The 15,465-nt window shown below is 48.7% G+C and overlaps 1 protein-coding gene across 5 annotated transcripts in view; it reads right to left on the reverse strand.

Annotated features, from left to right (window-relative positions):
- Positions 1-548: 548 nt before the first annotated feature.
- Positions 549-15,465, reverse strand: part of NLRC5 (NLR family CARD domain containing 5) — a 79,658-nt gene continuing 64,741 nt past the window's right edge. For 2 of the 5 annotated variants that reach the window (XM_048816590.2, XM_048816588.2), the window contains 9 exons: positions 15,059-15,142; positions 13,851-13,934; positions 12,705-12,788; positions 11,497-11,580; positions 10,016-10,099; positions 9,310-9,393; positions 6,458-6,541; positions 5,250-5,333; positions 549-3,840 (listed from right to left, as the gene is read on the reverse strand). In XM_048816590.2, the coding sequence (XP_048672547.2) occupies positions 3,759-3,840; positions 5,250-5,333; positions 6,458-6,541; positions 9,310-9,393; positions 10,016-10,099; positions 11,497-11,580; positions 12,705-12,788; positions 13,851-13,934; positions 15,059-15,142 (754 nt within the window). In that variant the 3' untranslated portion in view covers positions 549-3,758. The other 3 variants (XM_048816589.2, XM_048816592.2, XM_075118333.1) reach the window with 3 other exon arrangements.

Genomic DNA, 15,465 nt, shown 5'->3' on the forward strand with positions numbered 1-15,465 from the left:
TCCTCCGCACTCCGTGGGGTTCCTGCTGCTGGACCCCGTTGACCGCCCCGGTCAACTGCGCTCCACTGAGCTTGGGCTGCAGATCCCGCTGACCGCTAGGGCTCGGGCTGCCAGCCCCAACTGTCCTGCCCTGCTCTCCCTGGGGCTCAGGCTGCCAGCCCCATGCAGAGCGCTGGGGTTCGGGCAGCTGGCTCCCCTGCTGATGGGGGCAGGGCTCGGGCTGCCAGCCCCAATTGCCTGGCCCGCTCTCCCTGGGGCTCGGGCTGTTTGCCCTGCAACCGGGCCCCCTTCTGCTGCCTCCAGTGCCTGGGGTCTTCTGGCTGCCATTAGTGAAATGTTTCTGGCAAACCCCCTGTAACGTTCTGCGAACCCCCAGGGGTTCGCGAACCCCAGTTTGGGAACCACTGTTCTAGGCACTATCATAATAAACATGATTAATAACATTTACCTTTACAATGTTTTGACCCCTATGCAGCTGTTGTGCATTAATGCCTAAGCACCAGAAAGTGAAACTGACTAGAAACAGAACACGAAAGTAAGTCAAACTGTTTCAGAATCCCAGGTGCTTTTATTTATTCAATAATCACACATATGCTCTCATTAAAAGGCATAAAAATTTGTGCAACAGTGAATGTTTCCAACCAATGAAAGAGGAAAATAAACTGGAGTAGAATCTGACCCACTGTCCAAATGTAGAAGTTACAGTGTTATCAATAAGACGATAAAAGAGGCAAAGAAATCTGCTTTTACAAGTGCTATAATTTGTTTTTAGAATTTTTGTTTTACTGAGTGGGTGATAAAAGCAGAGAACTTCTGCAATAGCTGTTTTTGAAGGTGACAAAACTATGATCACAATTCAGTGCACAAAGCAGCCAATGCTGGTTTAAAATGCAGGAAGAAACCAACTTGACGTTTAGGTTCCCAGCCCGAGTGTCATAGATTTTCAGGCCAGAAGGGACCATTAGAATCAGCTAATCTGATCGCCTAAACTTCTGGGAGAGACCGTGTAGGCAGAGAATAATTAATGTGTCCCACACATGTTCTCAGCAACCTGCTAAGGGCAGAACTCAAACTCACAGATGCTTCTTGGGTTCAGTGACCACAGCAGATCACCAGGAGCCATCCATTTGCAGTTTGCTGGGCTGGCAGTTAAAAAAATCCTATTTTCACTTGTAAACTACGCAAATTACATCTGGAAATATGGAAAGGAAATACAACCCAGATCCACCAAAGTACGTGCTTAACTTTGAGCGCATGCTCAAATCACACAAGCTCAAGTACGTTACTGAATTTGGACCTAAATATGGAAGCTCAGTGGTGATTTTGGGCTTCCCGCCCTATCCCTTTTCAGAGCATAACCACTTTGCAACCAAAAGAGTCATATAAATTAAAACCAAATATGCACCTTGGGAAATTTAACACTGATCTTTCAATAAAAACAATCACTGCTCAGACTTCATAGAACAGCGGGACCCAGCAGGACATGTGCTCTTCACTTATCAGCACTCGTTATCGCTAACAGGGCCTCTTTTAACAGAACAGAATGCAGCGCCCAATCCAAACCACTGCTGTAAACAAGTCGATAAATAAATCCATTTCAGAGGTTAAATATTTACAGTACCAAACATACAAGTCACCCGCATTGCAATGAATGGGTATAAATAAGGTCCTCCGCATGGCTCCAATCCTGCAATTGGATATGCATGGCCAGACCCTTTGACTACATGTTCACACAGATCAGATCGCAGGCTTGGGCCCATGGAGCGACTGCAGCATTGCATCGAAGACCACACGTCAAGCAGGTTAGTGCAACTTCAAATATAGGGCCCCATGTAGCATTCCAAGCCCAACAAAACAATGAGAGCAGGATGAAAATAGGGAACGTCTTTCTCCTGGCCCCACCCTGAAATACCACACACACAGTATTCACCATTTTGTTTTACGCCATTTTGCAGCCTCCAGACTTTGCTCATTCTGAAAGGGCTATTTTCTCATTGAGCCATGATCTTTACGTGATCAAAATGTGAAGATTGATCTTTGTTTGCTTGACAGCAGGCTGATGTCCACACAGTAACGACAGGTTTCAGAGTAGCAGCCGTGTTAGTCTGTATTCGCAAAAAGAAAAGGAGGACTTGTGCCACCTTAGAGACTAACCAATTTATCTGAGCATAAGCTTTCGGGAGCTACAGCTCACTTCATCGGATGCATTCAGTGGAAAATCTGGCTTTGTCAATCTGTTTCTTCTCTTCAGCAGCTGGGTATCGTTGTAAGAATGCTTGATAGAGATCTTGTAGGTATTTGTCTCTGTCTGTGGGGTTGGAGCAAATGTGGGTGTATCGTAGAGCTTGGCTGTAGACAATGGATCGTGTGGTGTGGTCTGGATGAAAGCTGGAGGCATGTAGGTAGGCATAGCAGTCAGTAGGTTTCCGGTATAGGGTGGTGTTTATGTGACCATCGCTTATTAGCACGGTAGTGTCCAGGAAGTGGATCTCTTGTGTGGACTGGTCCAGGCTGAGGTTGATTGTGGGAAGGAAATTGTTGAAATCATGGTGGAATTCCTCAAGGGCTTCTTTGCCATGTGTCCAGATGATGAAGATGTCATCAATATAGCGCAAGTAGAGTAGGGGCATTAGGGGACGAGAGCTGAGGAACCGTTGTTCTAAGTCAGTCATAAAAATGTTGGCATAGTGTGGGGCCATGCGGGTACCCATAGCAGTGCCGCTGATTTGAAGGTATACATTGTCCCCAAATGTGAAATAGTTATGGGTGAGGACAAAGTCACAAAGTTCAGCCACCAGGTTAGCTGTGACATTATCGGGGATACTGTTCCTGATGGCTTGTAGTCCATCTTTGTGTGGAATGTTGGTGTAGAGGGCTTCTATATCCATAGTGCCTAGGATGGTGTTATCAGGAAGATCACCGATGGATTGTAGTTTCCTCAGGAAGTCAGTGGTGTCTCAAAGATAGCTGGGAGTGCTGGTAGCGTAGGGTCTGAGAAGGGAGTCTACATAGCCAGACAATCCTGCTGTCAGGGTACCAATGCCTGAGATGATGGGGCGTCCAGGATTTCCAGGTTTGTGGATCTTGGGTAGCAGATAGAATATCCCAGGTCGGGGTTCCAGGGGTGTGTCTGTGCAGATTTGTTCTTGTGCTTTTTCAGGGAGTGTGGAGAATCAAAACAAAATCCCAAGTGGTCCCCAGTTTGTTGTGACTATTTTGCCCAGCCTTAGAAGTGATACCGGTCTGAGGGAAACATACACCATATTCAAACAACACATGGGAGAATATTTGCAATAGGGTGTCAGGTTCTAGCTCCCTACACTGAGATGCACAGTCCTTCTGACTCACCCTGGTACCAGGTGTCATGGTCCTGTATAAAGATACAGAGCTATCCTTCTGACTCACCCCGATTGCCAGACCCAGTGGATCTTATTGGCTTCAACCCAGGAGTATAAACAATTAAATCTCTCTTTGAGGTAGAAGGGAACTAAGGCAACGAACAGAGAGGGCTTGCAGGGAGTAACCTTAGAATTCCTTAGAGGAAGCTGAGTTTGCAGTTTATATAATAGATATTCGAGTTACAGATAAAGAAAACCTGTGTGTTCTGAGAGCAGGGCAAGAACGCTACATGCTTGCAGTGTTTATTTTTAGAATTCTGCTTTTTCAGTTTCTCTCGGCTCCTCTTCGGTGCAATTCCCCAGGGTAACAGTAACCTGCCCTACCAAATCAGTTCTTACTCATTTGCTGTTCTTCCTTTATCAAAAGAATGAGAAATGCAATCTTGCATCTTGCTTCGTAAGGCTTTCTTCCACGTTCTTGGGTACTGGATTGCTCCAAAGCCTAAAACGACATTGCAATGGTTATCCGTGGTTAGAAATATCCCCAGATAACCTTCCTCCTTCCTGCTGGGGTGCAGTTCATAACTGTCTGCCCCTAATCCACAGGGCCTGATTGGAGAGGGAGGTCTGGACCACTGGCACACACGCGCAGTGGTGAGAGGGGCCTGGGTGTAGCACGGCTTTAGAGGCAGAGCTGCAGCTGGGGTTGGGGAGCACAGAGGCTTGTGACCTGCTAGCTGGGGTGGGATGAGTTGTCTATCTTGGGGGAGAGATTTCGGATTCAAAAGACAAGGGTTCATTGTGGTATCAGAAGTGGGAGGAAGAGCTGACCTAATAAACCCACAGAAAAATATTCCAAAATGTAATGAGAGGGAGAAATGTGGGATGCAGTCATTCCTCGGTGTAGCAGGGAACAGCAAGTGATGCAGGAGTGCTCAGCATGATACAGCAGCAAAATAGACCAATGTCGTTTGGACCAGCTTGTGCAAAGACAAAGACGGGGAGGGGGCCATCTCTCTCTCTCCAGCTCTGCTGTGACTGCACTTGGAATACTGTTCTGGGGGCCCCGTTACCGGGGGATATTGTCAAATTGGAGGGAGTTCCAAGAACAGCCACAAGAATGATCACAGGGCTGGAGGGACTAGGAAAGATGTTAAATGGAGTTCAATACCTAGAGCTTGGCTAAGCAATGACTCAAGTTGGGAGAAACAAAGGAGTCTCCAAGCATGGGAAAGATGTAGTCACCAAGAGCGAAGATGGATCGTTTGTGGGAGAACACAAGGGAGTACAACCAGGTGTAACAAGATGTAGAAAAATGGAAGGGGAAATGCAATACCAGGATAAGCTTGCTGACAGTGAGATGTATGAAGCTGTCTAATAGCTTCCCAAGGGGAGTGGTGGGAGTCCCATGGAAAACCAGAGCAATAGAAAATGCACAATAAGGAGCAATCTCACACTGGGCAAAAGGGTGGGCTAGATGGGACCTATGTGGTGGTGTTGTAGCTGTCTCGCTCCCAGGATATTAGAGATAAGGTGGGTGAGGTAATATCTTTTACTGAACCGACTTCTGTTGGTGAGAGAGACAAGCTTTTGAGCCACACAGAGCTCTTCTTCAGGTCTGGCCCAGCAGAAGTTGGTGCAATCGAAGCTATTACCTCACCCACCATGTCTCTGTAGATGGGAACTACAAAGTCTTTCCATCACTTCTCGCTATGACTGTTTCTGAGAAGGGCGAGCTCCTCTGCGGGGAAGAGCCTGTCTGGGAAGCCCACAGCGTTTTTAGGTCTGGGCCCAATTTAGTGTCCTAATCCGCTCCAGCGGACCCAGTGCTGATTGGTCAGTGGGGCGCCATCACCCTTACAAAAGTGGTACTGCCCCAAAGCCCTGGCACCACCAGAGATGCGAGCTCACCGGATGACTTGAATTCCACAGCACTTGGCGAGCTTCTCTGCTAGCTTTTTGGCACCCCGGGCTGCGATGCGGTTTTTGTCCAGACTTCGAGAAATGGGAAAAGAATGTGCAAATGAACAGGCTAGGGAAAGACCGGCTAAGCTTCTGCTACGTACCGCAGCCTGCAATGCTCCGCAACACAGGTCAGGTTCAGAAGTTCTCCTTCCTCCTTTCCCTGTTTGCAAAAGCAAAGTGCACTGCAGCTGTTCACCATGGCCTCAGATTTGCTAGCATGGACCCCTGCATTTAAGCAGAACCTCAGTGGATCCCACTCCAGGATCAGTGCCGAGGACTGTCAGGAATGAACCCCCTTGTTGCAAACACGGCATTCTTGCTAGTGCCTGCGGGCTTGTCTCCACTGCAGCAGTTGGCTCGAGTGAAGTACACTCTGTTTTGAAGTGCGGTGGCTCTCGCTGGAGTTACTGGACTCGAACTAGTCTATCCTGAGTGGTAGTGAGCACATATCAAAACACTGGGAATTACGCAGAGCGACTGGATTACCAGCACCCAGTGAATGGATTAGCTGCTGATCGCTGATGCTGTTCCATTGCTAGCTTAAAGCGCCCCTTGACTCAGGCTAGAGATTTTTGTGTGTGGATGGGAGTTGAGTTCGGGGTAACACTCAAGCTATAACTCAAGTTAACTGTGCTGCGAAGACAACCCCTGAGCCACAGCCAGTGAAACTAAGCATGTAACAGCCTTAGAAACTGACACATCTAGCTTCCTTGGCCCCAAATGAATGACGTGGGAAAATAAAACAAACATTTAATAATGAAAAGTAAGTTTAACTACATCCATTTTATGGTGAAAAACCTCAAGAAAATTCCTTATGGAGCCAAATCCTCTCTGTCTCTCACCTTTCATCGTAACTTTGAGTCTCACCTAGTAGTCAGCTGATATTTCTTTAGTGAATATAATTGCATGTTTACTTGCAGTGCATTATTGAGCTATTAGAGGTCTCTCTGCACTGTGTAGAGTTCCAGGCATGGTTCGGTCCCTGGTAAACAAAGCAGACTAAGCAAGCACTCAAGCTGTGTGGAAGCCTGTTTTCTTGTGTCTAAAGTTCATAGCTATTTCCTTTAACAAATGTCTCCTATTTAAGAAGGTCTGTGATGCCATATATGGAAATTCCCCCGGGGAAATACTTGATATTGCCACGTCACACTCACTCTAGCATCCTCAGCCTTGCCATTCTTGGGAGAACAGTGGCCAGCTCCAGGGCACCTTCATCACCAAGGCTGTTCCACGACAATCTAAATAAAACCAGAAACATCAGCCGGTTGGTCACCTGAGGCAAAGGAAAGCGTAAGCCCCCGAGATACAGTAGCAGTGCTTTGGTCCAGTCTCCATCACATACAAGCACAATGATTTTGGAGACCCAAAGTTATACAGTGAACCATGAGATTTTAGCAAGGGAAAGAGTTTATTTTGCTCTCACCCTGTGGGGAAACTTTCCCCTGTCGCAGCCTAAGGAAGCTTTATTTTCCCCTTGCTTTCTACTTTTCCCCTTGAGGGACTATCTCACGGCCGCAATATCTTTCTACACACGACAGGACTCCACAGAACGGAGTGGGATTCTGCTCATTCTGTGGGCTTGCTGACCCAGGGCGTGAGAGACAAAGAAATCAAGACTCGGGTCTCCTGTACATCAGCTCAGAACATTACAGCGAGGCAGCTCCTTGCTCTGTTCATGGTGTGAAACTGTCACAGCAGGCTGCAGCTAATGGGGCCCATGACAGCACCCATTAAATTTTCCTGCCTGCCCTTTAATCTGAGCCCTGTATAACAGGATTTCATTTGACCTTTCAGAGGAGGAGAGGTTTTGCTTTCTGGTTTGTTACCGAGGGAGTTTTTGTCCTGACTGGAAGGGGAGAGGCTCAGACTCCAGCTGTCCGCACCTGCTGAGCAGGGGGACGTTCCAAATGGCGCAGCGGTGAGGCTCCATGAAATGGGGGGCTGCGGGTTTGTTGCAGTAACCGCAACTGTTAGTCGACATCACGGCCTTTCAGAATTGCTGCAGGTTTCCGCACCGCCAGCCCTTGGATGCTGCCATCCGCGGCACAGACTAGCTCTCCTGCAACTGGCTCCGTGCACCTTGCCGCAATGCAGAGCCATCGCTTCTAGCCAGGCGGTTCACCTTGGTGGCAGGGAGCAGCAGCGCAGGGAGCCTGCTGCAGAGAGGCTGGCTCCTGCCTCCGGCAGCAGCATCCAAGGGCTGGCAGTGCTGAAATGAGCCAACGGCAGCTCGGCGTGGCAGGAAGCTGCAGCGCTTGCGGGGGCAGAGAGGGGCTGGGTATGCCACGGCTGCCTCTGGGGCAGGGGTGCCCAGTCTGCGTGCCCCTTCCTGCTCCGGGTTGCAATGGCAATTCCCTCCTGGGGTGGGAGGAAGCAGGGCTGGCTGTGGGGCAGAGCTGTGGCTTTGGTGTGATTACACCATGTATTATAAAACAGGGACATTTTGCAGGACCGGGGCCTTATGTTGTAACAATTTCCTGGCCATTTAGGGAACTCACAAGTGTCACTCTGTTGCACCCCATCCACAAAGCTTCCCAGTGACAGAAGGATTAGAACTCAGGACTGCCTGCTCCAAAACCAGAAACCGATAACACCGTAGCTAAAGGAGACTCTTCCTTACCCACTAGCAGTATAGGAGCTGAGACACATAGCTGAGCAGTTCTGATTCCAACCAATGGAAGGCAGTGACAGGCACACACGCTAACCAGTTCAATACATATAACCTGAGCGACTGTGAATGTAGAAAGTCAGCTGTAAGCCCCTGCTAGACTGCTAGGAAATTGGAAGTTGCCATAATGTTCACTGTGCAAAGTAGATGTAAAACGCTCCCGTTCTGATCTGGTCGCTTTTCATACCCACTTTACAATGGGACAGGGCAGCAGAGAATCAGGACCAGTAACTTGCTTCTCTCGCTCTCAAACAAGATGCCCTGATGCTGACAGTAAGGGGCGTACGTTAAAGGGGAAGGTTTGGGTTTCATTTCCACTGACCTGCAATTTCCATTCAGGTTTCAATAAGATACCATGATCAGGGGCAGCAGGACTGTAGAAATTTTGGTGGTGCCCAGAACCCCCAGGACTCCCCCGCCTGCAAACTCCCCACACACACCTGCCTAAGGCTCTGGGAGGGAGTTTGGGGTTCAAGCAATTGGGGTGCACAAGGGGGTGGGGATGCCGGCTCTGAGAGGGAGTTTGGGTGCAGAAGGGGTGAGAGGTCAGGCTCTGGGAGGGAGTTTGGTGGGGGACGGGGTCTGGGGTGCAGGCTCTGGGATGGAGTTTGGTGGGGGACGGGGTCTGGGGTGCAGGCTCTGGGAGGAAGTTTGGTGGGGGACGGGGTCTGGGGTGCAGGCTCTGGGATGGAGTTTGGGTGCAGGCTCTGGGCTGGGGCAGGGGATTGCAGGCTCTGGAAGGGAATTTGGGTGCAGCAGGCGCTGGGAACGAGTTTGGGTGCTGGGTGCAGGCTCTGGGCAGGGGGCAGGGGTGCAGGAGGGAGTCGGTGTGCAGGCTCTGGGAGGGAGTTTGGGGACAAAAGTAGGTGCAGGGGAGGGGTGGGAGTGCAAGAGGGAGTTGGGGGGGAGGGGGTGCGGGGTGCAGGATGGGGGTGCAGGAGGGGGTGAGGGGTGCAGGCTCTGGGAGAGAGTTTGGGGGCGAGAGGGGGTGGGGGTGCAGGAGGAGATTTGGGGGCCGAAGGGGGTGTTTGCGGAGGGGGTGTGGGTGCAGGCTCTGGAAGTGGAAGGGGGGGTTCGATGTTTACCTGGGGCGGGAGCCCCTGGGCTGTTTTAAGTCGCCTGGGGACGGCAGGTGGGAAACTTTGCTGGAGCCGGGCCCCTGGGACAGGAATATTCCTGGTGCCTGGGCACCACGGGCCCATAGAACTCGCCGCCCATGACCGTGATAGCAAGGCAGGAGTGAATGTGCACAGTAACCAAAAGACAGGCAGCTGCTAAAGAGTGTGAAATGGATATTCGGGCCCCGAGGCGATATATATACCCACTCCCTGGACTCACATGATCTCTTCAATGACGGGACAACGACTGAAGCCGAGGGCAAGGTGTTTGGAAACGCCATCGCTGATTCCACAGAATTTCAGTCTAAAGGGAAGCAGGATTGGGAAATAACAAATGGAATCGCTGGCCCCCACGGCCGGCAGGCAGTTTATCCTAGGGAATTTCGGGGACTCCATTCGCGCGTCTGCAATCCCCCTGGGAACGTCCACGCCGCGTTTTCCAACCCACGGCAGCGCGTCTCACACCCCGGCTCTACAGACTCCGGCTCCTGCTGCGAACAGCTGTGTAGACACTGTGGTGAGGGCTATGAAACCCACCCCACCCCTAGGCTTCGGAGCCCGAACTCCAGCCCAACTGAGTGTCGACACAGCTGTGTTCAGCGCCATAGCGCGAGCCCGAGTCTGCAGACCTGGGCTCTGAGACATACCCGTAAAGGCCCCACTCTTTGGGTCTGATCGAGGCAGGGGAAGTGCCTGGATGTGCTCCCCCATCAATCCATGGCCCTGCCTGAGGCCAATTCTCCCCGCCCTGTGTAAACTGGAGCAGCCAGAGACCAGACCCCCGGGCCAGGTCCTGAGCTGGCGTCAATGGGCATAGGTACACTGAAGTCAACACCAGCAGAGAATCAAGCCCCCCCGGCTGGGTCACCACTACAATCTTGTCCTGAGAACCACAGCTCCACTGTGCCTAATGCAATTCAACTTACTCAATCTTCCTGAGCCGGGTGAACCGTGGAAGCCCCTCTGACAGGGTGCGGAGGGCGCCTTCCCCAAAGCTGTTCTCTGACAAACTGCAAGGACAGTCAGAATGCAGTGAGTGGTTGTAAGAAGCTGTGATCAGAGAAGAGACACTGGGCTGCTAACACTGGCAAAAAGCAACCCCATTCCTTAACAAACAGCAGTGCTGAGGAGAGGAAGGATGGTCAGTGGCTAGCTTGGGGCTCGGGAATCCCAGGTTCAAGTCCTGGCTCTGCCACAGATTTCCTGTGTGACCTTGGGCAAATCACTTAACCTCCCTATGCCTCAGTTCCCCATCTGTACAATGGGGACAACAGCACTTCCCTGCCTCACAGAGTGCTGTATGGGTAAATGCATTAAAGACTGAGAGATGGGCCATGTCAGTCCCTAAGAGAGAGAGACATTGCTTTGTAAAACACACCCTGGATCAACGGTTCACTCTACCCACTTGTTTGCCGTGGGAGAGAATAAGTCAAAGGACCGTCTCTAACTGGTCTCTCCGGGGCTGAACCAAAGGTTAGCTCAACTCTTTGGAAGTGTGAAGACATCGCTGACAGCTTGAAGTGTATCCTGGGGCAGAAGGCAAGTGCATTCTCACACTTACCAGCAGGTGGCACCCTGCTGTCATTTAACTTAAAGAGGCTGCTGACGAAATAAGCAAGTGAAGGGCATCAGGACAATTTAATTTGATGTCCCCGTCAGTTCTATTTTGGAAAATTATTTACTTCAGATGTAAAGAGTCATGATCTAGAGTTACAGAAGGAGTCCTTTATATTGAAAGGCATCCCAAAGCATTTTCCATTTGCTGTCTGATTATTTTGGGTGTTACCTCCTGTCACACACGGCATCCCACATTTGGGCCTAGGCTGGCTGGCAGATGGTGATGCTAAGGGAGGAATATCCTGATACTAGTGTCGCAAAGAGGGAATATGCAGGGAAGGTCTCCCTGGACACTCTCTAAAAAGAAAAGGAGTACTTGTGGCACCTTAGAGACTAACCAATTTATTTGAGCATGAGCTTTCGTGAGCCACAGCTCACTGAGCTGTGGCTCACGAAAGCTCATGCTCAAATAAATTGGTTAGTCTCTAAGGTGCCACAAGTACTCCTTTTCTTTTTGCGAATACAGACTAACACGGCTGTTCCTCTGAAACCTGGACACTCTCTGTAACTCAGTTCATGAAGCAGGATAGACCTAAAGGCTCTGTGCATTTGCATAGGGGCTTTAAACTCCAGGCCTCAGTGAAAGCAAGTGGAGTTTTGCCATTGATTTCAGTGGGGCCAGGATTTCATCCTACATAGTTGTAAATTCTACAAATTCTACACGTAACTGCATACTATTGTTTGTACACTTAGGTTTACATGGAAGCCAATATATAATCCAGAGAGACAGGCAGAGGTACACCAAGTCCTGTTTCTTAAAACATCCCTATTAACTCCCAACCGCACCTACTTTATCTCTTCTAGCTGCTGGCATTCAACCAGGCCTTTGGCCAGCGGTGTTCCTCCAAGTGAACCAATGTTATTTGACTGCAGACTGGTGAGAGAAGAAATTCAGACACAAACTTTTCAGAAGAAAACTGTAACAACTCCTTTGATATGCAACTTCCTGTCAAAGAAACAGCTGCTTTTCTGGAACGGACACCCAGGATTCAAACGGAAACACTATCTTTGACATTTGCACCCTTCTTTATGAGACCTTGAGAACAGCGACAAACCAGTGATCGGAATGTGGCTAGCAATTTGTACTCTAACTAGCCACCCCAATGTACCCTCGTTCACCTCCGTGCATCTGGAGGGTGAAATCTTGACCGCACTAAAGTCAGAACAAAACTCCCAGTTGACTTTAACAGGGCTAGAATTTCACACGTAACCTCCCCTTGCTTTTCACATGCGACGCTCATTCACAAAGCCGCTGTAGTTAAACAGAGAGATTTAGCTCTGCATGAATAAATGATGGACCAAGATCCTCCCAGTCACCATAAGAAGCAATGACCCCAGGAAATTAAAAGCCACATGGCACAGCCTATTTGACCTATACCCATGGCATGGGGGAGTTTGGTCTAAGATAGTAGAGAGAGAAATTAGGGTCGTTTAACTGTTTTGCTCCTGTGGCAGAGCAGGGCAATGTTCTATTAATTAGAGGTTTGGCAAGACTTCCATGTGAGGGTTAAAAACTTAGCACTACTCAGAGACAAATAAGAGGTGACAAATTAATGAAGGGCCAGATGGATGCGCCTATTTACCCTCTCGTCATATGAGAACAAGAGGACACCCATTAGCATTAACAGGTAACATATTCAGAACTGATTAAAGATTGTCTTTTATACATTTCCTAATTAATCTGTGGAACTGATTGCCACAAGATATTACTGAAGCCCAGAGCTTAGTGGGAATGAGGAAAAGATTTTATGATGGAATGACAATACTGTCAAGACATATGGCAATAAATAGTAATCAAACTATGTTAGGAAGCAGGTAGGTAATGAAACCTGGTCTTGGCAAATCTTTGTCCACTTCATGAATTTTAGATTTGTTTAACCATGTCACCGATTCATTGTTCTCCTGCTTCCATGTTCAGTCTCTTTTTTATCAGTCCCAGTATTTCTGGGGTGCCCTGCCTCTTGGAATGTGAGTACAGAAGGGGAAGCAAGCACTTACTGAAGGATCTGCAAGTGGCCCATGCTCGGCAGAGAGAGGGAGAGTCTCGCTGCCGTCTTGTCTCCCACATGGTTCCTAGCTAATCTGAAAACAATATGAAACATTATTTATGATGAACTAACAGGCCTAATTCCTCACTCCCACCCATGTCCGTGTGTCTCCTGTTAATGTTCAGAGGAGCTGCACATGCTGAGGGTAGAACATAAATCTCCTTACTTACCCCTTTGGAGACTGAATATACTTAGACACAGGAGTAATAGTTATGCTTCATAATCCAGGCATTAAACAGTCAATTAAAGCACGGTGTAATTACCCTGTGGTTATACTTCCTGATACCGCTGCGATTACCACTAACTCATTCAACCAGTAGGTTAATTAAATAATTCAAATCCTTGTTATTTCCCCTTTATCGACATAGAGATTAGGCCCCATTCCTTCAGTCCAGACTGCAGAGTAGAATCTCAGTCAGGGTCTTCAGCAAGACAGAACAGCCCTCTGCTACTTGAGCTAAAGGAGAAACGCCATCAGCTCCCAGTAGTAGTAGGCTGCTTTCCTCTATGTGCAATAGCCACTCGATGGGGATGCGACACTGGTGTGTTATGCCACCAGCACCCATGTGGCGTCCTGTTGACTCAACTGACTCGCATACGCAGTGAGCTGACTGCACTGTACGACTGGGGCCTTATGCTGTAATTATATTTTTTGATGCATGAGCCTAGTCCAATATCCTGCAATCTGGAGGCTAACTGGGTGGGTTATGCATCTTAACTGCAACAGAAATAATTTTCCCCACTCTGGTTAAAGATTTTAATTATTTCATAGGATAATGACACCTCTCTTCTGCAAACGAATAGGGGGTTAGATGAACAGTAATAAATTCAGCGATGGTCCTCGGCTGACAAAGTCTCAAATCAGCCCCAACCCCCATTTTTAATATAGTAATAATTAGATAGCTTTCGTAGGTAACACATCAGGCAGATGTGTGGCACAGTCTAGGCCCTGTGTTTCTGAAATCTTAGCTATTATTCTGTGTAAGGCTCGGGCTCCACTCCATTAACAAAGTCTGTACAGCCCATTGATTCCCCTGGGAAGACCAGACGTGAAGCCTCAGAACTTTGTACCAGCCAGTGTGAATGTGGGACTCACAGTAACTCCTCGACATGCCTGCAGTGAGCCAGAGCCTCCGCGAGCGTCTCCCCTCCAGCTGGGCCAATACTGTTCGACGACAGGCTAAAATACACATGGAAATAGGCAGAGTCTGTCAATGGCTGAAAGGAGCCGGGATATACGCAATACAAATTAAGCCGTGGCACGAATGGCGCTTTCGCTGCAGATTGTTTCGTGGCTGAGTGGCATGACAGAGAGCACAGAGCATCGTAATAACAAGCTACCACTGAAGCAGGCCCAGAGATGCCAATCCAAAGCTTGGCAAGAGACACACAGGTCTCTCCATCAAATAGCTTGGAAAAGAACGGCTTTCTAATGCATTAGGTTAGACCATCAGAGAGGATGTTACCTTGCTATGACTGACCCCGAGGACCACACTTGCTTCACATGGCAATAAGTGATGTGGCAGGCCAAGTTGTAGGAGAGAGATCTTTATTAAGCATTCTGAGTGGGCAGTGTTACAGGCCAAGGCGCTACAAGTTATATGCAAGCAACCTGACCCCAGCTTATCTTGCCAAGCCCCTGGTGTCATACTGAACTAGAGCCTTCTGAATACCCGACCCCTCCTTCTCCAGTCCCACTTATTATGTTGCACTCCTGATGGCTGGCGAGCACTGGCATGGGGAGCCTATGGCTGCTTTTTCTCTTAGCTGGTGTCCCCTTCGTGGCCTAAGATTCGGGGCGAATTTCCTTACCAGCTGAAACTGGCCAGAAAGAAATTTCTCCATTTCCCCCCCAACTTTTGTTAGGAAATCAATGTAGTGGCGATGGGACGTGGTGCTTTGAAAGCCCTCGAGGCTGAAACCCTCCATGTAGCTACAGAACAGGTAATGCACGGGGTAGGGAAGTGTACAACCATCCCATCAGGCCAACACACCAGGGCATCCACTCCCTGTGGCATATTCAACCGTTGGCCTCTAGGTCTCCAATAACGGGAGAGACTTGTGCTGCTTTTTGCGACGCGGACACTTGTCCGCTAAAAACTGTACTGAGATTACTGCATGGCCAGGACATGGCGGCAAGTTTCAGTCACAAAGAGCCTGATCCAAAGCCAATTGCAGTCGATGTGGGAGCCTTCCCAGTAACGTTTATGCAGGTCAAATAAAATCAGACACGAACATTCCCCCCAACCTTGGCTCTAACTCTAATTAATCCCATTATTCAACCCGAAATATAAAGCGACTCACTTGACTTTCTTTAGATTTTGCATTTCCGGCAGGAGCGTGGCTATTTTTTCCAGACCAACATGTTCAATCTTGTTATGGCTTAAACTTTAAAGGGAAAAAAAAAGCCACATTATGAAAGAAAATGCCGAGTTGCCCACTGAGTGCAATGTCTTGTTTAATCGCTCTGATCTGTTGGAGGGAACCAAAATCGTTTCACTATTCACAGCTGAATGAACTTCAAAAGTCAAAAAGGTGTTTGTTCTTACTGCGTCTTGTGTTAGAAAAGAGACTGAGTTTGGTTGCAATGAAGAAAACTAACCAAAAACAAGGGCCGCAGACTGGATCTAGATTCAAACTTTTCTAGATCTTGGGAGTGCTGGGACCAGTTCTCAGAGACCGCTAAAATACACAGCTCCTGATCCAAATTT

The sequence above is a fragment of the Caretta caretta genome, chromosome 12 (assembly GCF_965140235.1).
Source record: "Caretta caretta isolate rCarCar2 chromosome 12, rCarCar1.hap1, whole genome shotgun sequence".
NCBI lineage: Eukaryota > Metazoa > Chordata > Testudines > Cheloniidae > Caretta > Caretta caretta.